This window comes from Melozone crissalis, unplaced genomic scaffold (assembly GCF_028551555.1).
Source record: "Melozone crissalis strain CALT ecotype California unplaced genomic scaffold, PUWL_Pcris_2 ptg000019l_1, whole genome shotgun sequence".
Lineage (NCBI taxonomy): Eukaryota > Metazoa > Chordata > Aves > Passeriformes > Passerellidae > Melozone > Melozone crissalis.
The window spans coordinates 2,729,176-2,752,859 of record NW_026535797.1 but is presented as its reverse complement, the minus strand read 5'-3'; the positions used below and the strand labels follow the sequence as shown (position 1 = coordinate 2,752,859).

Here is a 23,684-nt window from a genome sequence, read left to right as displayed (position 1 = left end):
CCCATTCAAACCCCTGCTCAAACTTTTTGCAGCAGAATTTAACACTTGCAGTGATTTTTAGGGGCAGTGGTTTTTTCCCCCATGGGATTTGTGGGTACAAAGGCACGACTTCTCAGGCAGTTTCAATAATTTTGTTTTATTTAACAGCACCAAATAAAAACACAGCGCTTGGATCAATATTATCCTCATGCTTTATTCCATAAATAAACTCCATTGGTTTGTGAGCTGCTTGTTTTTACTTCCAACATGTACAAATAAAGATTTAAATATTTTTTTGGAGGAAACATGACAGCTGGTTTGAGTTCTGCAAGTTTTTGATGCAAACATCCTTCTTGGCACCACTCCTTCATCTGCCATTTCTAGAAACACTTTGTGCTCACAGAAGTGGAGTAAAACGTATGTTACAATGAAAAAAACATGAAAAATGTTATAAACATATATTTAAATATTGTTTTTAATGGGAGAGCTTGCTAGGTAGTTTCACTCTATGAACAGGAATGGAGTTCTTCAGAAAGCTGAAATATTGGTCCCTTTTGGAATGTTAAGTATTAATGTGAAACTGCTGTTGCTCTGATGATGTGGTAATGCTATTTCAACTGGTTCCTAAACATAACAAATAACAGTTTTCTTCAAGGATTTAACTCACAGGAAATCAATTAATAAAATACTTCAGAGAAATAAGTTTTCCATGTATTATAAACACTGGGCTATTGCTACAGAGAAGTGTGCTTTTTAAAAAAAGATTAAGATAAATAATACCCCTGTAATTCAGTATTTGCATTAAAAATTCTTAAAATTATTTCCTCTGGGTAAAGTGACCAAAAGGTGATGCTCTGGAACAGCTGTGCTCCCTTTTAGGCTGTTTTTGATTACAAGAAAGTTGCCTTAAAATTTCAATTGAAACATAAATGATCTTTCTTTATACAAAGAGCCAATGATAAGAAAAATACCTCCAGGTAATTGAGATAACAGTTAATTTTATGGCTTATCTAGAAGTCAAAGGCGTTCAAGATCCAATTAGGATGATGAGCAAGAGACTCCTTTGTCACTCTGTGTTTCTGTGGAGGAGCTGGTCCAGTAATTGCTAGGAAAAAAAATACAAAAATGCTTTAAAATACTGTTAAAATCCATGAGGTGATAGAAATGTTTAGTGATACAGGAGGTGAGGTGGAGTTGGCATCCCAGATTTCAAATTTACTGGCTGCATTTGCTCCAGAAATCACAGGAAATCCTCACCTTTTTAAACATCTCCACACGCAGCCTGTTGCTCTGGATGATGATCCGCTTCTGCTTCTCTTCTTGTTTCTTTTTAACCTCAGGTAAATTGTCATAAATCCTGTCAGGAATTCAGAAAGCAGAGCTCATGTTATCCCTGGGGCTCACAAATAATTAATTTTTCCTGTAGGGAATATTTGCCTTCTGTGCAATACTTGTAATGGGCATCTCTAAGTATTTAAATTTGATTTATGGCTTGGGAGTGATAAATTATGAACAGTCATGGTTTGATACGAAATCTGGCTGGTTTCAAATCTTGCTGAAAATTCTGATTTTGGAGTAAAAAAAAATAAGGAGATGGGATCAGGTGATTTCAATGCAGTAGCTTCTAATGAGCTCAGTGAAGTTGGTTCCAATTTGTAGCAACAAAATTCAAACCAGAATCTGGGTGAACATGGTTGGTTTTTTGTTGTATTTATGTCACACAATTAGTATCAAGCAATCATTTTCAAGTAATCTTCTAAAATATAAGAAAACCATCATTATAAGTCTGCAAACTGTTTACATCTTTTCACTGTCATTAGGAACACGTTTTACCAAGGAAGACACAATCTTTCCATTCTAAAAATAACAGGAGTCACCATTAAAAAGGTGATTTCTGATCTTTTCCCATTAAAATCAGTGATAAAAGTCCCAGGATTTGGAAGGGAAAGCTGGACAGTCCTGGTTTTGCATCCTCTGTGACATAATCAGGGGGAAAAAATCCAAAGTGACCTCACTGCTTCCATTTTTGGGTGTTCAACATGAAGGACCTGCTGAGGGTTTGGTTTTCATGCCCTGCTGAGGGTTTGGTTTTCATGCCATTGGGGTGTTAAAAGGGCAGGGCTGCCCAAATCTAAGCTGACAGAGCAGAGAGAAATCCATGGACAAACTGTAAAGCAGAGGGATTTGTACCTTTTAGATCTCATGTGCATCTCCCTCTCGGGAATGACTCTCTCCTTTGGTTTGAAGAGGTTATCTGGCAGAGAGAAAATAAAGTTAGTACTGGAGGGGTCTGCTTTTACTGAAATCTCAAATGTCATATTTCACTGAGCCACAATTTGCCATTTCTGGTTAAAGTTTTGAAGGCTTAAGGCCAGATCCAAATATCCAAATCTCTCCAAAATTTCCTCACATGTTCCTGCAGGCAGCTGCACCCTGGCTGCTCCTCAGTGTGTCAGGAGCCTGCCCTGGTACAGCCATTTCTGATTCAATTTACACCTGTTTTGCAGGGCTGTGGATAATTATCTGAGCTTGAGAAGGAGGAAAATCAAGTATGAAGAGATCTGTGATAATTCCAATCAGCATTTCCCTGGATAGAGGAAAATAATTTCTTATCTGAGCAGTGAGTGGTCTGAGGAAAGGGTGATTTTAACACCTGCCTTGCAAAAATGAGTCCTGAATGGGAAGGGAGGATATTTGTACAAGGTGGGAAGCCAAGAAATAAATGAGATCACTGCTGTATCTCTGTGTAAAATTCATGGAATCACAAAATGGTTTGGGTCGGAAAGGATCATAAAGCCCATCCCGTTCCCATGGCAGGGACACCTCCCACTGTCCCAGGTGCTCCATCCAGCCTGGCCTTGGGCACTGCCAGGGATGCAGGGGCAACCACAGCTGCCCTGGGAATTCCATCCCAGCCAGGAATTCCTTCCCAATCTCCCATCCAGCCCTGCCTTTTGTCAGCTTAAATCCATTCCCTGTGTCCTGTCCCTCCATCCTTGTCCCCAGTCCCTCTCCAGCTCTCCAGGAGCCCCTTCAGGCCCTGCAAGGGCTCTGAGCTCTCCCTGGAGCTTTTTCCAGGCTGAACAATCCCAAGTCTCTCAGCCATTCCTCATAGCAGAGATGTTCCATCCTTCCAATCAAAAATCAAAATCATTGGATTCAGTTCTGAACTGGTGCAGTTTCCAAAGCTCAAACTCAGAAAGGAGAGAGGCTCTGGAGCCTCCTCTGCCTCAGGACAGACTTTCCCCCCTCAGCAGTTGTCTACACTTAATCATCCTTGTTAAATCTTCAGCACACACCAGCCACATGCTCGATTTGCTAGGAAAACATAATTTGTCTTTTATTTATTAGTGTTCTAACGCTCATTTGCATGTTGATTCACTTAAAAGGAATAAACACTCTGATGCTACTGCTGTCCAAATGACTCTCAAAGTGCAGGGAGCAGCCTGTCTGTGACCCAGGGACACCTTCCACTCTCCCAGGTTGCTCCAAACCCCTTCAAGCTGGCTTTGAACTCCTCCAGGGACGGGGCATGATGACACATGAACATTCCAGAGCTTTGTGTAGCCACCAGAACAGGGAAAACCCATCCAGGGATTTGCAGACCCACTTCCTATTCCATGTGCAGCATGATAAACTGATAAAATGCATTTTTCCTGCCAGTCCCTAAGTCAGGGTGGCCTCTATTTTCAATTTCTGGGAAGCACCACAGAGGCTGGGCGCTGTTCTGGTGGTGTTGCTCCAGAACAATCCTCTCCTGCTGGCACAAAAGGGCATCAGACACATCCCTGCCCTGGAACAAGATATGAGGCTTTGAAGGGATGGATTCAAAAGAGACCCTGGGGAAAATCCTCCAAGAAAATAATAAATCCACTTCCCCATGGAGCCACGAGGTTAATTCTCACGAGGTTAATGGCCAAACATTCCTGCAGCACTTCCCAGCTTGCTATTTACCAGAAGAGAAATCACATGCAATCACAGAGGCTAATCCTTGATGGATTGTAGGATTAGCGCTCAAAAGTTAAATGAGAAATAAATAAAAAAATTGCTAGAAATGAGAAAATAAAGTCAAGAGTGGATTTAAATAGTTGTTAATCCTTGACATTGAGAAGAATGAGCATTTAAAAGGGGAAGAGCAGCAAACACTCAGAGCTGAAATAACCTCAAGCTGATCCTGGAGACCTGGCTTAAAGCTCTCTCCTACCAAGCCAAGATCAAATGTAGACAATTCCCCAGGCTGCTAGGCTCTAAATTGTGTTTTAGCTGCTCCTTATCAAAGCTCCTTATCAGATTCCATAGCCTTGGATGGCTTTTGGAGCAGGGATTTCAGAGCAGACCTTCAGCACTGCCAGGGATGCAGCACAGTTAATAAAGCTTCAGACACAGAGGGCTGAGGCACCTCCTTGGTGTTTTATTCACACCCTGTGAAACTCCTGAGTTTCTGGCTTTTACAACTGGTCTCACACCTGCACTAAAGCAAGCTGTAAATGAAGGTAAATGGGTCGTCCCTGTAATATATTTTAATTAATGCTGAACTGCACCTCCAAGAGGATGAGTAACTCTCCTGCTTGGGAAGTCAGTAAATATTTAGACAGAGAACAGATGAAATGATTGTGTTGGAACCAGCCCCTAACTTCCTATTTACCACTAAATCACTGGAGCACTTAAAAGAGAAAAACAGTGGCAAAATTTATCAAAGAATACACAATATAGACTCATTTTCTTCTAACATGAATGTAAATTCTCAAAATTTGGTAGGAGCTAAAATGTGCCTTTGAGGATGTGTGCAAAGCAAAGCACTGCTGCTGGTGGATCTCTAATTTAATTTGTCATTAACTGAACTGAAAAAATAATTCACCAAAAACCCATTTGCCCTGAGAAATCCTGGGATACAGAACATTTTTTTAAACACTGGGGTTTTTAAAATCAGCAGTCCCCTAGAAAATAAATTAGCCTTGAATCTAAGGTACATGTGGATGTGATGTTGAGCTCGGCATCACATTTTCCTGGGAATTCATCCAGGGTGTGTAAAGCAAACAAAAAAACAAAGAAACAAAACCCAACCAAACAAAAATATATAATATGATATACTATAATATAATATAATATAATATAATATAATGTAATATAATGTAATATAATGTAATATAATATAATAGTATTGTTATGTTATATATTACATTATATATTATATAATATAATATATATTATATTATATATTATATATTATATATTATATATTATTAATATAATATATAATATCTTGATATTGTTGTATTATGTATTATATTATATTATATTATATTATATTATATTATATTATATTTTGATATATTAAAACTATACTAAAGAAGGAGAAAGGAGACATCAGAAGTCTTGCAAAGAAAGGAATGAATAATAAAATCTTGTGATTGCTCACAGCTTCGACACAACTGGACCTGTGATTGGTGATTAATTAAAAACAGTTTCACATGCTGATTAACAATTCTCCAAATCACATTACCAAGGAGCAAAACATGGAGAAGCTGAAGTTTCCCAGGAGAAAAGATCCTAGCAAAAGGATTTTTCAGAAAATTTGTCTGTGACAAGGTGGTACCCAGGTTTTCCAGCTGTTCAGGTCTCTCCTGCTACTACTGAGACTTCTGACCCTCCTCAATATTTTAATTTTTCTGGAAAACAGTACTAATATCTCTAAAAAGCTGTAAAATTGAGAGGTTTATGCAAACATTTTCATATTAGAATAATTTGGGGGATGTTGCTGGAGATTTCAGTCCTCTCTGTCCAAATGATACTTAAATATTCATGGATTTTATCCAGAAAAACAAAAATATTAGCATCTCACCTGGCCTTCCTAAATCTTTCCAATATCATTAGAGCATATAATTCCAAAAAGCTTCCCCCCCACACCAAAAAAACGGCAGCTTTTGAAGAAGGTGTGGCAGAGTTAATATTAGTTTAATAATATCTTCAAAACAGATCATTCCTCTTCCTAATTCCATTACCTGACTGCAGCTTAGACTTTATTCAGAGCTGCCAGCCAAAAAAGCCAAAAGAATGGGTGGCACTATTAAAAGTTCGAATGGGGAGAAGGAAACTGGGAAATGACCTAAAGTGAATGACTGGGGTGGTGTTTTCAGGGTCTCAGGATGAGAGAAGAGACGAGGATTTTGACTCCGTGTTTCAGAAGGTTGGTTTATTATTTTATGATACATATTATATTAAAAGAAAATTATATATGAAAACTATACTAAAACAATAGAAGAAAGGATTCTTCAGAAGGGTAGCAAGCAATAGAAAGGAATGGAATGATAAAAAAATCTTGTGACTGACCAGGGAGTCTGAGACAGCTGGACTGTGATTGGCCATTAATTAGAAACAACTAACAAGGACTAATCAAAGATCTACCTGTTGCATTCCACAGCAGCAGATAATCATTGTTTACATTTCATTTCTGAGGCTTCTCAGCTTCTTAGGAGAAAAAATCCTAATGCAAGGATTTTTCATAAAATGTGTCTGTGGCAAATGCCTCAAATAAAGTCCCAGCTGAGCACCAATGTGAATGTCACAGGATTACACCTGAGTGCAGGATTATTGCAAATTCTCTGATTGCCCCCTTCTCCTCCCTCGCTCCAAATAAAACCCTCCCTGGCACAGAGCTGCTGGAGAAACACACTCCTGGGAAACCCAAACAAACAGCAATCCAAAAAACACCGAAACAAGCAGCAATCCAAAAATACTTTTGGGGAAGGTTTAGAAGCACTACTGAGGGAATATAAATTGTTTCCAAGATATTATTAAATATTGAGGGTTTGGGTGCAAACCCAGAGGAGCTCAGCAGGCTCCACAGTGGGGTTGAAGGGTAATGTTCAACTCCCATGGCCAATCCCAAAGAACAACCAACCCCTCAAAGAACAGGAAAAGGAAAGGTGGGAAAAAACCCCAAAGGTGCCTGAGAAATTGTGTGAAACCTCCCCAAGTCCCCGTGCACACCAAGATCACAGGGCTGTTCATTCTGCAGATTTAAAGGCCCATAAACAGCTGGTAGTCCTGTCAGTGCAGTAATTACATTACGGTTTTGGAGATTTAAATGCAGTTATTTGAACATTGTTTCTATTCAGCTCGTCACAGTGGGATCCCTAATTTGTTCGACACAGTCAACAGCAGAGTTGTCTATCTTGGACTAATTAGCACTCTCAAAATTTAGCAGTGCCCATTACCCAGCACAAAGGCTGCCTAGGAGTTCTGAGCAGGTTCTGTGCCTTCAGAGTGCTCTGGTGATGGTAAAATCTCGTGCAGGATAAACATTTTCAATTTCCTCGGATTACTTTCAGCGTTTTGTAAAACCCTGCTTGTGAAGGACAATGAAAAACTGGTAAGCAGCTCGGGGTTTTGAGGATGGGAAGGTAAATGGGAACTGCACAGATGTTGGTATTTATATGGAAATTATGCTGAATGCCAATTATTTCTTTATCCTGAAAGAAACTGAAGTTGTAACGACACTGTCAAAACACAGGGAAACCCTGCTAGTCAATAATTTCATGTTATCAATAAAGATGTTTTAGGCTGATAGAATAATCTCTCTGGGAGAGAGAAAAATCCCTGCAGGTCTTTGCTCTGGGTGTGAATTATTTCATTGGATTAAAAGTTGCAAGAGCAGAGAGAAGCACATGTACCAAACTTATTTCAGAGAGAGGTAAGTGCAGCAAACTGCTCCGAACACCTTGGGCTGCAGTTAAAGCCCCATTTCCACCTGAATTAAAGCAGGCACCCACCTCTCCCCACCCTGGGTACTGAGAATTTCAGACTTTCTCAACTGACCCCCAAGAGAACTCTGCATTTGACCTGAGGCTGTGGAGAAGCTTCCAAAATGGAATAACAGAACTGAGATTATGAGTGTGTAGTTTGATATCACACACCTGTGATATCACACACTTCTATCCAAACTCCACACCCACAATCCCAGTTCCGTCATCCCATTTTGGAAGCTTCTCCACGGCCTCAGGTCAATACAGTGTTCTCCTGGGGGTCAGTGCCTTCAGCACAGAAAATCTGAAATTCTCAGCAGCCAGGGCTCCAACAAGGGCCCTCTGTAGTGCAGGTTACAGGGCTGTGCTTCACCCAGAGATTTGGATTTCCAGCATAACTCCAGTTCTGCTTCAATTACAGACATGTGAGACTTCTGTCATTATAAAAATATTAAGGTCTCACAAACAGAAAACCACACTACACGAAGGCAGATGAGTTACAGAAACCAAAGATTCTCTCTAGACAAATTTACCTTTAATGACCAACCACTAAAAGATGGAAATTGTCATTAACTTCAATAATTAATGAATATATTTCAATATTATGATTTTATTACTCATTAAACAAGCATAAAGATTAAAATTTCATTATAATTTGAGGAGAAATAGGTTTAGCCTTTCATATTTTGTTTCATAAATTATTTGCAGAGTGGTTTGGGGGATTTTCAAAGATGTTCAGACAGAAGTGGGAGATTTTTGCCACTTCCTCTAATAAAGATGACAAACTCCTGGTGTGCTGCTGGCAGAGTTCTCACACTGCACAGCCCTGAGATCTGATTCCAGGTAAATTAACTTGGATCATGGAAATGGTGAATTAATTCTATTGAGTCTTTAAGATAGAATTCATGCTTTGTGCCATGTTTCCTTATGTGTATTGAGCTCTCACTATAAAAACTCAGTAGGGCTCTGATTAGGACAGACCACTGGAAGTTGGAATTCTCCAGCAATCTCCAAGAGCCCTGAAATGTGGTTGCACTCACATCCCCTGCACTCACCCTCATTCTCCAGGGAGCCAAAAACCTATTTCTGTTTCCCCAGGTTGAGGACATCAAATATTCCCTTTCCTGCATCCTCCAGGTGTCTTTGTTAGTTTGTTTAATCTTTTCAATTAATTTACTTTTCAGTAGCATAATGTATCTTAAAGCAGCCACAGATTTAAAACCAAGATGTAAGGAGGAATGCCATGCAATCAAATAAATTTGTTCTTTAGTCAACTGAGTTAATTAACATCCAGATGGCAATTAAAAAAAAAAAAAGGAAAAAGAAAAGAAAAAGAAAAGCAATTTGTTTAACATCTTGAGCTTAGATAACATTTACAGAGGTGTTGTGAGGGACAGAAGGGTTTCCCTCACTGGGTGCTGAGGCTGTTTGCCACAACCTAATCAGCTGCAATTAGGAAATCACAGAGTTTGCATGGCCTGATTTAGCAGGGCTGGGCAGGCCAGAGCTCTTCCCCAGCTCTGGGATTTCTGACGCAAGAGGCAAATCCACACCTGCAGCTGGGGCTCCTGTCCCAAATCCCTCCTGCCTCCCTGCTGTCACCCCTGTCCCCAAACTGATCATTCTGTGAGCTGGGAGAGGGTGAAATGTCATTTACTGCCATCACCCCACAACCAGCAGCAGCTGCACCGTGCTGAAGAACACAACTGCATGTGACAGGGACAAAAACTCCCCAAGGAGATGCCACAGAGCACAGGAAACTCCTCACCCCCACTAACCCTTGTCTGAGCTGCTGGGAATTCCTGCCAGAAGCATCTGCACAGATGCTGGAGTGTCACTGTCATAGTTTCTGGAAAATCCCTTTGCCAAGATTTCTTCTCCTAGGAAGCTGAGAAGCCTCAGAGAAAAATGAAAACAATAATTGTCTGATTTGCTTCTCCTGTGTTTTGCTGCTTTGGAATGTGGTTTGGAGATTGTTTAATCACCAAACCACATTCCATAATCACAATCACCAATCCAACAGGTGATTGTTTGATTGGTTTCATGTGAATTGTTTCTACTTAATGACCAATCACTGTCCAGCTGTGTCAGGACTCTGGAAGAGGTCACGAGTTTTTAATTAGTATCTTGTTAAGCCTTCTCTAAGTATCCATTTTCTATTCTTTAGTATAGTTTTAGTATATTAGTATATAGTATTTAGTATGTAAAGAATATGCTATAGTCTTTAATATAGCATAAGTACATAAAAAAATAAATTAGCCTTCTAAGAACATGGAGTCAGATTCATCATTTCCTTCCTGCCATGGGGGACCCTGAAAATACCACACTGTGGAATGAACCAGGAACAGCAGCTCTCACATTCCTCCCCAAATTCAATTTGGAAATTCCATCCAGGACTTCCAAAGGCAGCCAAGGACCTGCTGTTGCTCCCAACTCACCACTGAGAGGGTCAGGGATGGTGAATTGCCTCTTCCTGCTGGAGGTGGAGGTGGAGAGCTTGCGCGCCCGGGCCCGGGGGGTGCCCGGGGGAGCCTCCCTGTGCTGGGCCCTCCTCAGCTGCACCATGAGCTCCAGCCTCTTCAGCCTCTGCTGCGAGCGCGAGATGAACTGGGGGTTGTGCAGCTCCAGGGCTTCCTGCAGGACACAGAGAAGCTGCTTTATGCTCTGGTGATTCAAAGGGAGGAAAAGGTGTGAGGGCGTAGGGCTGAGTTTGGTTAGAGGTTGTTAAAGTGGGGAAAATGAATCTGGGTTTTGGTTGGAAGGGAATTTAAAGCTCATCCCACCCCTGCCATGGGCAGGGACACCTCCCAGTGTCCCAGGTGCTCCAAGCCCAATGTCCAGCCTGGCCTTGGGCACTGCCGGGGATCCAGGGGCAGCCTCAGCTTCTCTTCACAGCTTCTACCCTCCAAGCCAGGAATTCCTACCCAATATCCCATCCATCCCCGCCCTCTGGCAATGGGAAACTATTTCCCCTTGTCCTGTCAACCTTACACATTTCTATGTTTTAAATTACATATTTTTACATCCAAATTCCAGTTCTTGATGTTTTGCCTGTTTCCTTTTCTCACCCCATCACCGAAGCAAGTCGTCACTGGCAGTTCACAAACCTTCCTGTTTATTTAGATTGTCAGATCTCTCCATGGCAGATCCAGAAAGAAAACACTTCCCAGTCAAAGGCTGCTTCAACATTTAGGAATGTCTTAGGACAGGGGAAAGGAGCAGAGATGGGTCTGCAACATGTGCAGGAGGAAAAGGCAGGGAAGTCCATCAGGCAGGTACCACCTGGGCCATGTCCACACCTACAGCTGGAGCTGGAAGTGCCAGGCACTTGGGAAACTGGGAATTTGTAAATTCCCAAACTCTTAACAAGTTCCCCCCCAGGAACAGCAGCTGCAGCTCAAATCAGGGAGCCTGGACAACCAAGCAAGTTCTGGCAGTGGATACAAACTGCCAAAACTTCACTGCAAAGGGAAAAATCAAGGAATGTGAACTTCTGCCCGTAGAAGTTCCCAGGAAGCAAACACCATCCATGGGGGAAAAGGGGAGAAAACGGGGGGGGGGAAAAAAAAAAACTAAGTGGGGAAAAAAGGAAAAAAAATGATGCTTTACCCGCAGTGAACATGGAGCTGCTGGAGTTTTCTCCTGCTGGGAGCGGGGCTCTGGCCAGGTGAGCAGGTTTTTGTCCCAAGCCACACCTGGAGAACGAGCCCTGGACAGGGACACCCTGGACAATGTCACCCTGGACAGTGGCACCCTTGACAGGGGCACCCTGGACAGGGGCACCCTCCAGCCTTGCTTGTCCTGTGCCTCGAGCTCCTCTGCTCTGTCCCTCGGAGCAGGGAATTCATAATTGCCTTGGAGAGATTTAAAAGTTCGTTAGGAGCGCATGGCTAATTTTTTATTGGGTTCTCCACCTCATTAGACAGAGAGGGCCATTCCTGAAATAAGAAAGCCAGGCTGTTATTAATAGGCCTCATTAGGCAGAAGAGATCAGGTCTAATGGTGGCTGCCATGTGACACGTGGAGTGTCTCTCACATTATCCAGACCTCACAGGGAAGGAAATCACAATTAAAACTCTGGGACACTCAGCTCTCTTTGCTGGTGCTTCCCAAAATCTGCACCATGGAAAGCCAGGGATATCTTGCTGTGACCTGCAGTTGGGGTTCATTCCAATTTATTGCAGAAAATACCAGATTGTTATGGGCTTTAACCACAAATCATTTCCCTTTCACCACACTGAGCCTTTCATCAGCACCACTGGTTGTTTTTTCCTTTGTTTTTAATCCAGTTTGCTTTCTGTCATTCCTACAGATCCATTAGCCAGTGGAAAAGCTCCATTTAAAAAAATAATCAACAAAAGGTTATTGTGCATTATAGGACATTATTATGAAAACTGTCAATTCACATTGAGAAAAAGAGATTATTTTATTTTCTACACTTTTAATTAAGTTTTAATGCTCACTGACTGATACTCCCTGCACAAATTAGGACCAAAAGAGGCTGTGTGCTCAAAAATCAGATTCTCATTCAGAGGACAGAACAAATCCAAAATAACAAAGGAACTTCAGAATGGCTCCATATGAACTGTTTGAAAAGTCACACTGGATGGAGTGCTCCTTCCTTGCCAAATAATTTGATTTCTAGAACTAAATATCTGGGAATAAAGCCCGTTACTGTTTTATTTCAATTTTTGGTTACAATAAACTTAAAATATTTTCCTCTTTATGACATATTGTACATATTATATTGTACTTTAAAAACATATTAAAAAGATCTGTGTTGGGTACATTTGCCTTATAAAAGCCTGAACTGTATTTCCTCCCTAACACTGTTCTCACCAACATTTTGGAATAAACCTTGAAACCTGTGAACATGAAATTAAATTCCTCCCTAAGCCAGGTTTAGAGGTGTGGATTAAGTTGGGCTTTGCCAGATCTCAGTGGATGCTTCACTTTTGTAAAACAAAGTTGCTCTCAGTTAGGGGAATGCCATGATTTAACTTCAGGCATTAAAAACAGCATTTAGGCTTCCAAATGTGTGACATTCAGTAGCTTTATGCTCAGGGATGACAAATTCTGCCTACCAGCCTGCAAAAAATTCTCTTCAGAAAACACAGCTGTAAGAAGAAAAGGTTCTATGACCATTACAACATTTTTAAGGAATAAGTTTCTCGCAAACATATTGATACTAAACCCAAATTATTCTCAGTTGCTTTCTGCAAAAATACCTGGTGCATGAACACAGCTGCTGGTGTCATCTGCATTTCAGCTGTGAGAATTAATGTTGGAAGTAAGACATCTCAGACACAGCTGAACCCAAAGAAATTACATTTTATGTTATTAAATCTTGTTAATAATCATAGTTCAGGTTGTTGTGTCATTAAAAAAAAGGTTGAAGGAGTGAAAGAAAGGTATCAGAACAAGGTTGTAAAAATAACCTCACTACTGGTAGTACTTGGGTAGGCTGGGGCTGCTTGACTTTGCAATTTTAATGCTTTTTCAAGATTTTCTTGGGAATCTAAGCCTATCTTGGTAATTTTAATCTTGTTTTCTATGAACCATAGCAATGTATACAGTCAGATCAGCTGATTGATCTCTCACCAGATGACTCACGCTCAGCACTTAAAGCTGCACAAAAATGGCCTGACTTTCCATTATTTCATTTTTTTTCTCTGAGACTAATCTCATCTTATTATTGAAACCATATTCCTGACAACCACAGTAGGATTTGTACCTTACTTTTTAGGAGCTGCTGTTGCCTGTGAACATTTTCTTCCCAGAGCATTCCTGATGACGCCTTTACATTGCATGTGCTGTTGGAGACAGACATTTTTGGTTTCAGGACACCCTGTGCTTGGATCTCTTTGGGTTTGGAGGGGTCTTTGGAGGGATCTGCCCTGTTGGATGAGCCATCAGGAGCAGCAGCAATGGTTTCTCTGGAGGCTGCAAATGGAAGGGAGCCAGGGGTTGTTGTGCTGCTCCTTTTCCTGCTTCCCAAAAGCATTGGTGTTCCTGTGAAAAACAGAAAAACAATCTTGTAACATGGGATTTTTTTTTTTTCTCAGCCTTCTAATTCATGTGTTTTTTATTGGTATGGCAGGATCCTGGAGTTGTATGGGCTGAGCAATCAAAAACTGTAATGGCAAAGTGTTGTACAAGTTGGACTTTTGGTTGCTGGTTCTTGCTATGGCTTTGCACAGAGCCAGAGTGGGGCACTGGAAATGCTGGGGATGGGAGATGCTCCTGAGGCAGCCACTCCACTGGAGAGGGGATAAAACCCTGATCCCAAAACTTGTTAGGCCTTGGTTTTCATCACAGCCACAGCTGAACCCATAACAATGATTTTGATGAGGTTTCAACAATTTCAAATCCTACAATCCTGGAACACTTCCAATTGAAATGTATCCTAAAGAACATCGAGTTCCACCCCCTTCTATGGGCAGGGACACCTTCCACTGTCCCAGGTGCCCCCAGCCCCAATATCCAGCCTGGCCTTGGGCACTGCCAGGGATCCAGGGGCAGCCACAGCTGCTGTGGTCACCCTCCCCACCCTCCAGGGATCAATTCCTTCCCAAAATCCCATCTATCCCTGCCCTCTGGCAGTGGAAAGCCATTCCTCTTGTCCTGTCCCTCCAGGCCATTGTAAAGATTCCTTCACCTTTCTTGCTGTCTTTTTAAAAGCAGATTTAACACAATTCTTTCCCTGCTGACTGTTTGCCATGTCTAGGTAGAGGACAGAGTGAAGATTAGAAGTGTTTTTCTCCTTTGAGCCAATTCATGGCAAAGGGTGAGATGGCACTGCAGGGATTTAAGGAATTTGTAAAGAATTTGTGGATGTGGCACTTGGGGACATGGGTTAGTGATGGGCAGTGCTGGGGTCATGGTTGGACTCGATGATCGTGAGGGGTTTTTCCAACCTAAATGATTCTGTGATTCTGTGTTTGACACTTCCTTATCTCAGAATCACTCACCAAAATCAGATCCTGCCTTGTGGGAAGTTTGCAATTCACTTTCCCAATCCTTATCCCACTCACAGTAGATAAGAAATATTCTTTTCCACAAAATGATGATCTCCTATGCAATTTAGTGACCTGACTGGCTCATGTCTCTTTTTGACTCTGCAGTATTTCTGAGAAAATCAGAGGCATTAAGATACAGCATTTACTGTTTTTCCCTTTCCCTGTAGATCAGAGCTTGGAGCACAGAACCACAGAATTGTTTAGGTTGGCAAAGCCCTCAGAGATCATCGACTCCAACCACAACATCTTGAGCTCCTTCCTGTCGCTGCCTATACAGTGAGAAGGAGTCAGCTCCTCAGAGGATCCTCCAGTCAGGGATCCCTGAAGATCAGCACAAACAGAAAAAACAAACCTTGGTTTTAATTAAATTCATTGAGATGAACCCCATCCAAAGCAGTTTCACAGCCCTACAGAAAATCTGGTCAAAGCAAGGACGTGCACACAGAGCTCTCAAACATCCAAGCTCTCCTGCTCTCTGACAGAACTTATTTTTCTCTGTGCTTTTCATACATTGCAAATATCTCCCTTATCTTTTATCACAACCAAGCTCTTTTCTCAGATGGAAATAGTTTTGATGCAAATGCTCCCAAGAAACTGGACAGACTCAATTCTGTGCATCCCCTCAGAGCTCTTGCATATCCATGGACCCGCTCCCTGACCAATCCCACTCCTGCAGTCACACAAGAATGTCTTATGGCACAGAGAGGGGGGAAAAAATACTGGGACAGATTAATGGGGTCATGGGCTCAAAGGGTGGCTGTGGGAGGAGGTAGGAACAAGCAGTGGGGTAGGAGAAGATGAAGAAAGCAGCAGGTAGCACTGAGGAACTGCAGAGCAGCAGGGGAGGAAGCCCTTCCACTCAGGCAGCCAAGAAATCAGATGGATAGAGGGGAAAAAAGGAGGGGAGCTAAGCCACAGGAAGAACCTGAATGGAAAACAGATTATCTCATTAAATCACCTTTTAAATTAAAATAGTTTACTGGCCAGCAGTACACAGAGAAGAGAAGAAAGAAGAAAGGAGGAAAGAGTTTCTGCTCATCCATGGCAGCATCACAGTGGGAGATAATTTGCCTTCATATCAAGAAATGGTCTGTGCAGCAAATGTGTGTTATGAAGCCAAACAGCTTGGCTGTCAAATTGCTCCAGGCAGTGCTGTGGCCCCAGGAGGGGCCGTTTGCTGCTGCTGGGCTCCCCAAAATCAGCAGGAGTCATCAGAGGGGTCACAATGGGCTGAAGGGAGAAGGGAAGAACAGTGGAGACCAGAGTGAGGGAAGGAGGAGGCTCCAAGCCACATCTCCCCTCTCTAACTCAGAATATTGATCTGAACACAAGAAAGAGGAGCTGCCTGGAGTATTCACAGCCCATTTACTCCTAACTACCAGACTAGCTCTCCATGGATATTGGCTTCCAAGTGTAAGTACAGCAACCTTCAAGAATGGACAATTAAGCTCCAGGAAATTTCTTACACGTTGTGCAAATGGAGAAAACTTTCTCTCCTCTCTGCACCACTTCCCTGCTGAAAGAAACTCCACCAGTGGCATCCTCCCAACAAGGCCTGGGGGACCCCTACGAAGATGTGGAGTAGGAGAGAAGGAAAAGAAATGCATGAACAAAACTAAGAATGGGGTCAAAAACTACCAAAAGGGGATGGATGCTTCTTAGCATTTTATGATAAAAGGTTGCCTTGAGAAAGAATTTCAAAACCCCCCATGATTCCTCATGAAATTCAGGAACAAAATCAACACGTCCTTCCTGCATGAAAAGCTTCTTCCTTGTGGATCTGGTTCTAATATTCTAACTGAATCTTAATCCTTATTAGATTCACAGTATGGTGGGGATCTTTTTTTTGGTGGTAGTTAATTAAAGCAATAAAAAAAATGTGCATCTTCTTCTTGTCTAACACTGAAGGCAATCAGGATAATAACAGAGTCAATTTGCTGAATTCTTTCTTCCAGCTCCCTCTTGGATTAACCTTTCCCTTCCAAAGGTGCACCCAGGTGGAGCAAAATCTCCAGGAAAACAGAGCAAAGCAAACCAGACAGGGGCTCCAAAAATCAACTGCCTCATCCTCAAAGCAGCTCTCAGTTACTTTAATGAACACAGATGCAAATGATATTTAGGAATAAAAAGAAAAAAAAGAACAAGGCAAAGGTACTTAAAGGTAAGATCACAGCGTTTCACTCTGTACACCCTGGACCCGTTTTTAATATTCTGTGTGGGGAATTAGGACTGTTACTCTCATTAAGACTATCTGGAATTGTATATCTAAATCCCTCCACCAACCCAGGCTGAAATATATATGTCCCACTGAGAATAGCCAGAATTGCAACTGGATGACCAGAAATAGATGGTTTTTCTATTATCCCAGCTGAGGAAAGCCTTTAAAACCAATGAACAAAGACATGCAAGTGTAATGCTTTGGGAGATATGGGAGAGCAAAACTCAAAGAAACAGAAAGCAGAGTGACTCCATTAATAAAATTCAGCCAGTATAGGTTGTAGTTGGAAAAGTTCAGCTGCTGATAGAAGCAAATTTAAGGAACAAAGTCCTAATTACATCTGGAGAAGAGTCATTTTTGCCCTGTGCAAGAAAGATGACAAGAGCTCAATTTTTAAATAATGACTTAGTGAAAACCATACCATATAGGAGGAGTTTAAAATATTCTGTAAAACCAAGGGTAGGTTTTCAAAAGTTCCTTTAAAAAAAAAAAAGAAAAAAAAAGAATCCTTGATCTTGGAGTAAAATAAGTATATTGTTTTACTGTAAAGTATCTTTTTACATTTCCCCTCTCTCCCTTCAGGGGGTTTTGCTAACGGGAAGTGACCCTGCATTACAGCAGGTTAAATTTGAGACACACACAATCCAGGCAAACATCCCCTGTTCCATTGTTACTGCTTTTTGCCCCCATTTCACTTTACAGCAGGATAATTCAGCTTTTCATCCTTGAATATAACACTCTTCCCAGAGTTCCAGTGTGGATTTTTGATGATTTGTGACAAAGTGCTCCTTTGAAACTGGCCAAAGCTCATTTTAGCAGAGGCACGGCTGCAAATCCTCCCCGGCCACCGAGTCAGGCCGAGAGGTGGCTGGGGAGGGGACACCGAGCTGATTCCCTGGGTGTCCCTAATGAGATCAGACATCAGCACTGGGGGTGGCTGTGCATTGCAGAGCACCTGCTGGGGGGTTTGTTTGAATTCAATAAAAGCCCCACATCCTGAGCTGCTGAGCTCTCCCAGACCTCCGTGCTGGGAGCCGATGCTGCCAACACCCCAAGCAGAGAGGAGCAGGAATGAACATTCCTCAAATATAAGAAACTTCTGCCTCCTTCAAGATTTAGCCCCAGTGGTTGTGGAGACCCACACGTGCCTCGAGCAGCCATCCATAATCCCGAGCAAGGCTCCAGCCTGTGTCTGACAGAGACTGATGGCACAGCCCTTATCATGAATCAAGGGTTGGCACAGCTGAGCCACGCAGTCTTAGATGTGAGCAAACAGAGCACATCATCTCAACAGCCTGGGAACCCAGAGAAATGGAAACACTGAGAGCCATGGCAGCGTTATTAGTTATGCCAGGGTTTGTCAAGGGATGCAAGGTAGGATGGAGGATTTATTTTTCACAAAAGGCATCACTTGTGATCAGTCAGCGAGCTGCAGTCGGCCAGGGGTGCCACAAAATTCATGTTTTGACTAAAATTCCTGCTGACCAGCAATGAGACTTTTGTCCCAAACTGTCTCCTGATGCTTCTCAAATGACTTATTTGCAAGAGGCAGCATCAGCTGCTGCTCAGCATCAACATCAATGGAAACCACCTGAATTCCTGGTAATGTGGCTCTGCCCACACTCCCTGTTCAAAATGTGATGTCTAACAAGGTCTTGATTCACCTTTCAATAAAAACATGGGGCTGGATCCTGAGAAACAGAGCTGGGCCATGTCCTCAGCTCCATTCCCAGAACTGCCAAGATCCAAAGTCAAGGTAACTTTGCTGGCTTCAGGAGAGAGGCTCAGCCAGCCCATTCCCCCCAATGAATGTGTCATTGCACCTCTATTAATGCTTCTTCAAACAGCCCTGCCTGCTGGGGATAAAGCTTAATTATCTCAGCTCTATCAATAACACCTCAAGCTAAGAGTCTAGATTTAAAAATTATCTCTAGCAAAAAAACCTTCTCTTTTTCCTAGCTACCTCTTTCTGGTTGGTTTTTTTTTTAAACCATGTTGACAGCTGTGGCCATATTTCTCAGAAGGAAGAGGCTTTCTTTTGGCAAAAGCTAGTATTTGACTGTAGAAAGTTGTAATCATTTAAAACAGAAAGTGTACCTAAGAGCTGTTAGGCTTCAAACCTATAATCAGTCCTAAGTAGGAAAAGCTTCTTAATGTCAAGAAACAGCTTGTTTACAGAAGGCTTTGGGCAAAATTATTGTAGTGGCTTCAGAGCAAACAATCCCAAACCCAGCTAATCACCAGCCCCTAACAATCAGCTTCTCCCTGCTGAAGGCCAATTTATTTTCTCCACGCACTTTGCAAATAATTAATTGACCTTCTCCCTTGCTGTTAAACAAGGGAACATCACTTATTCCAGGGAGGGAATGGGGACCAATGTGCTGCACCCAGTCTGGCTGCCATGGAGAGTTTTGGTGGAAGGATTTGCAGTGGCTGCAGCAGCAAAATCCTGCAATTTGACAGCCTCCAGTTGCACCAGAGCAGGTCCAGGTTGGGCAGCAGGAAAGATCTCTTCACTGACAGAGTGGTTAACCCCAAAACAGGCTTCCCAGGTAGAGCCAGCATCTCTGGAAGTGTTCCAAAAAGTAGCAGATGTGGCGCTTGGTGATATGGTTTAGTTGACACGGTGGTGTTGGACTTGGTGATCTTGCAGGACTTTTTCCAACCTTAATGAGAAGGAAACGTTCCTGCCTGTCACCTGCAGGACATCACCTTACACCTGGAATCATGAGAGGGTGTAACTGCAGCAGGATATTTGAGTGGACAACTAATAACCCACCCACACGATCTGAGGTGACTGCTCACACCAGGGAGTGCCCAGCATCCAGCTGCTCAACTACAGTGTTTGTATATTTTACTAGCATTTTTCCCTTTCTCCTCCTATGAGCTGGGAGAGGATGAAAGGAAAAAATATTTACTGCTGTACTTTCGAGACATTGCCTGTAACAGCCACAGACCCAAAACCTCCGAGTTAGAAATCCATGTTTGCATTTCCAGGACGTCATGCTAGAAGCTATCAGACGCTATTGTAGTGACTCAAGGAGTAATCTGATGCAGTGTGACTTGGAAAAAAAAAATGTTCAGGATGATTCAGAACATTTAAATGGCGATTTTCAGGGTAAGAAAGGCTTGGGCCACTTGGAATTCTCATCATGTCTGAGGCACCTAGTTCAGCTCCTTCTGATAATTTACCGCAGCCAGGCTGAGCCAAGTATTCATTTCACAGACTGTACAAGAGTCGTTCCTGGTTTAAACCAAGTGTGAATTAGGGGAAAATGAGGCCCTTTACTCCAATGGCATAATGCAGTCACTGAATCCACAGAGCCCATCTCTTTTAATCATTATTTTAATGATTCTGGTATTCCAGCCCTGCTGCTGGCCCCGAGTGCTAACGAGTGACTTGTACCCTCCAGTCTTTCACTTCAAACTGTCTCACATTCTTACCAAGGCTGACAGCTCAGATAGAAATGTCACAGAATCACAGAATCATAGAATGGTGTAGGTTGGAAAAGACCTTTAAATAATGGAATCCAAACTGGAAAAGAGAGGAAGAATCAAACCTTCAGTTTTCATATGCTGAACTTTAACTTGGATCTTCAGACAACACGAACATTTTTGGGAAAATCTAATTTATAAGTTCCACTCATAAAACTGTGTTCTGTATCATCATCAACAGGGCAGACATCATTCTGTCTTCCAGGGAAACAATGGCCTTCCTACCCAACCGCTTCATTGCTATGTCCCAGAACAGAAAATTGAGCCTTTAATCCTCAAAATGCATTTCCTGAAGGAAACTTCAACTCCAGTCAAATTATTTTATGATCACACAAAACCAAACAAAAAAAAAAAAATCCACAAGAAAATTGCAAAGAAACAAGCAAACTCCAAGAAGATCCAACCATCTCTGGCTGCTCGTTGCCTTAAACCACAGAGAAATTGATAAAGAAGAATTGGTTCCACAGGAAAATGGTCTCAGCCAGGGTCACTGTGACATCACAGCACTGTCACTGAAAGCCAGCTTTGGCTCTCACAGCCCTGAGCATCACCCTTCTCCCTTGCTGACAGCATTGCTCACAATCCCAGGGGTAGCCTTGCCTCCATATGGCAGGACAGGAGGTCACCACATCTGTCTCCTGATTTCATAAATAAGTAGTTTAAAGGAGTGGAATATCAAAGAATATCCCTCCTGCTGATCCCTTCCTTCTCCTACACCCTTTGTACCACCAGATGATGGGGAAGGCAGCAAAACTTTGAGACAGAGCAAAGCTGAAGAGCTGCTACTCTAAAAAATGCAAAAGGGCCCTCCAGAAAATATGAGGCATCCCCTTCTTTCTACAAATGAAATTAAAAGCTCAAAGATAAAGAGAGGCAACTGCTCTGGCCCATCACACAGGCTGGGGTCTGTCTCAAAGGCTGGCAGCATCTTCCAGAGTAACAGGATTTCCAGTTCCTCACTCGAGTTTTCATCACCTGCAGTGATTGAATCCTCATTTCCTGGGGATGCAGCACATGAAGGTCACACCTCAGTGTAACACGGACCCAGTGACACAGAATGTCTAGACTAAGGAAAATTGACAGCCTCCTCCATTTCAAATTTATCCCAGATGAAGTGAAACATCAAAGGAGCTCCTTTTAATGGGCTTTTTGGCATGTGGTCCTTTGTTCTTAACAAGTCAGCACCAGCTGCTGTGTCCATAATGCCAAGTCAGTAACATCCCCAGCCAGATTCCTGGCTGGTGTAAATCAGTGTCACTCCTCTGCAGGCAGAGATTTCACTTGGTTGACATCAGCTGAAGATTTGGCTCCTTGTGCTTAGCAGGTGCAAGATAAGTAAAATCTCCTGTGCCATATTTCATATTTCTCCTGTCTTCACCACCAGTTCTGCTGCACACATTTGCAGGGTGGGGAGTTAATTAGCATCAGCTGGAGCTGCTCAAGTTTCTATACAATAAATTCCATATTGTCAGGAACTGCTTTCCTCTAATTATATCTTGTTCATGTATATATATATATTTATTTTTACTCACGTACAAATCTTGTACTCTGGCTTATTGCATGGTGACTTTCCCATAAACAGAAGATGATGTGAGAACAACAGGCCACATTCCTTCATCATAGCATTTCAAATACTATTTAATTAATGAAAGTAAATATTACTCATAGCCTTCAGATTTCCTAATTAGCTCATTCTCTCACCAGGTTGATCTATTCGTTTAAAGGTGACCCACAAGATTTTCTTGATACATATATGTCTCAAATACCTGGAGCTCTTCAGTGTGTATTTAAAACAAAAATATATTTTTGCTTTGCAGGTAGCAGCTTATCAAAGTCCCACAGCACCAGCTGTTCTGATTTTACCCCAGTATGAGGAGGAATATGCATACATGCATCAAAAAATTAAAACAGACCTTGAAACAAATTCAAGTCTAGTTATTTACCCCTTAAAAACTCATTAACACTGCTGACTTCAGCACCTGTTAATGAGTAAGTTCAAGAAGGAAACAGAAATCTGTAATCATCTGGGGCCATTTAACAAACCCAAAGGCCAGATCCCATCTCAGTTTTCCCCACTGGCTGCCTTGGGTTGTTTTAATTAAGCAAATTATGCTTCCAAGTCCCCTGCCACGCTCTTTGGGCAAAGGTGCAAGCATTGGCATTACCGAGTCTCTGGGGTGTCTCATTCACTGCTGTGGCCACGTCCCTCCCCTCCCGAGCATCTCATCCCTGAATCCTCAGAGAGGAACGTTGGGGGTGCTGCCCTGGACACCCCAGAGGCAGGAGAGCTCCCAGGGCTCTGCTGAGCATGTTCATCACAGCCACCCATTGTGTGCCATCCCCATTGTGTGCCATCCCCATTGTGTGCCATCCCTTCCCGCTGCTGACTGCAGTGTGCAACCATGGAACTCTTCTGGCTGGAACTCTGGAACCTTCGGTGCCTTGGCTCCAACCATTCCCAGCACTGCCATGGCCACCATGTCCCCAGGTGCCACCTTCACATGGCTTTTGAATCCCTCCAGGCACGGGGGCTCCAGCACTGCTTTGAGCAGCTGTGCCAGGCCTGGACAAACCTTTCCATGAAGGAATTTTCCCCAATACCAAATGCAAACTTGCCCTGGCCCAGCCTGAGGCCGTTCCCTCTGCTCCTGTCCCTCTCCCTGGCTGTCCCTCCTGGCAGGAGCTGTGCAGAGACACAAGGGCCCCCTGAGCCTCCTTTGCTCCAGGCTGAGCCCCTGCCCAGCTCCCCAGGGATTCTCCAGCCCCTTCCCCAGCTCCATTCCCTTCCCTGGACACCCTCCAGCCCCTCCAGATCTCTCTTGTCCAAGACTGACCCCAGAATCTGAGGTCCCTCAGCAGGCCCTGGCACAGGGATTGTCACTGCCTTGGTCCTATGACCACACTGTTGTGGCCATATGATTATCTTATAAGCCTGATGTCCCTAATTTTGAGTGGCTTACATGGCAATGCGATTTATGATTTTCCCTTCTGTCATCTCCCCCCACCCTCCTTGCACATCTGCACCTCAGCTCAGGGCAGAGGGATCCAGCACAGCACCCACCATCCAGAGTGGATTCACTCTCCAGCTCAGCTGTTATTCCTTAATATCTCTTCACATCAGTTTTGGGTATGACAACAAAATATGAACAAAAGTGTAGAGGTGAGCAGGAAATATTTTGGTTTAGAAAACAGCTGAGATGTGTGAAGGCGCTCAGGCGTGAAGTTTAC

General features: G+C 42.8%; 1 protein-coding gene across 2 annotated transcripts in view; it reads right to left on the bottom strand.

Moving 5' to 3' along the window:
• Positions 1-457: 457 nt before the first annotated feature.
• Positions 458-23,684, bottom strand: part of CUNH10orf90 (chromosome unknown C10orf90 homolog) — a 99,114-nt gene continuing 75,887 nt past the window's right edge. For both annotated transcript variants that reach the window (XM_054276539.1, XM_054276538.1), the window contains exons 4-9: positions 13,464-13,736; positions 11,334-11,578; positions 10,163-10,358; positions 2,170-2,233; positions 1,237-1,336; positions 458-1,084 (exon numbers count right to left, since the gene is read on the bottom strand). In XM_054276539.1, the coding sequence (XP_054132514.1) occupies positions 1,046-1,084; positions 1,237-1,336; positions 2,170-2,233; positions 10,163-10,358; positions 11,334-11,578; positions 13,464-13,736 (917 nt within the window). In that variant the 3' untranslated portion in view covers positions 458-1,045. The remainder of the gene's footprint in view (positions 1,085-1,236; positions 1,337-2,169; positions 2,234-10,162; positions 10,359-11,333; positions 11,579-13,463; positions 13,737-23,684) is intronic.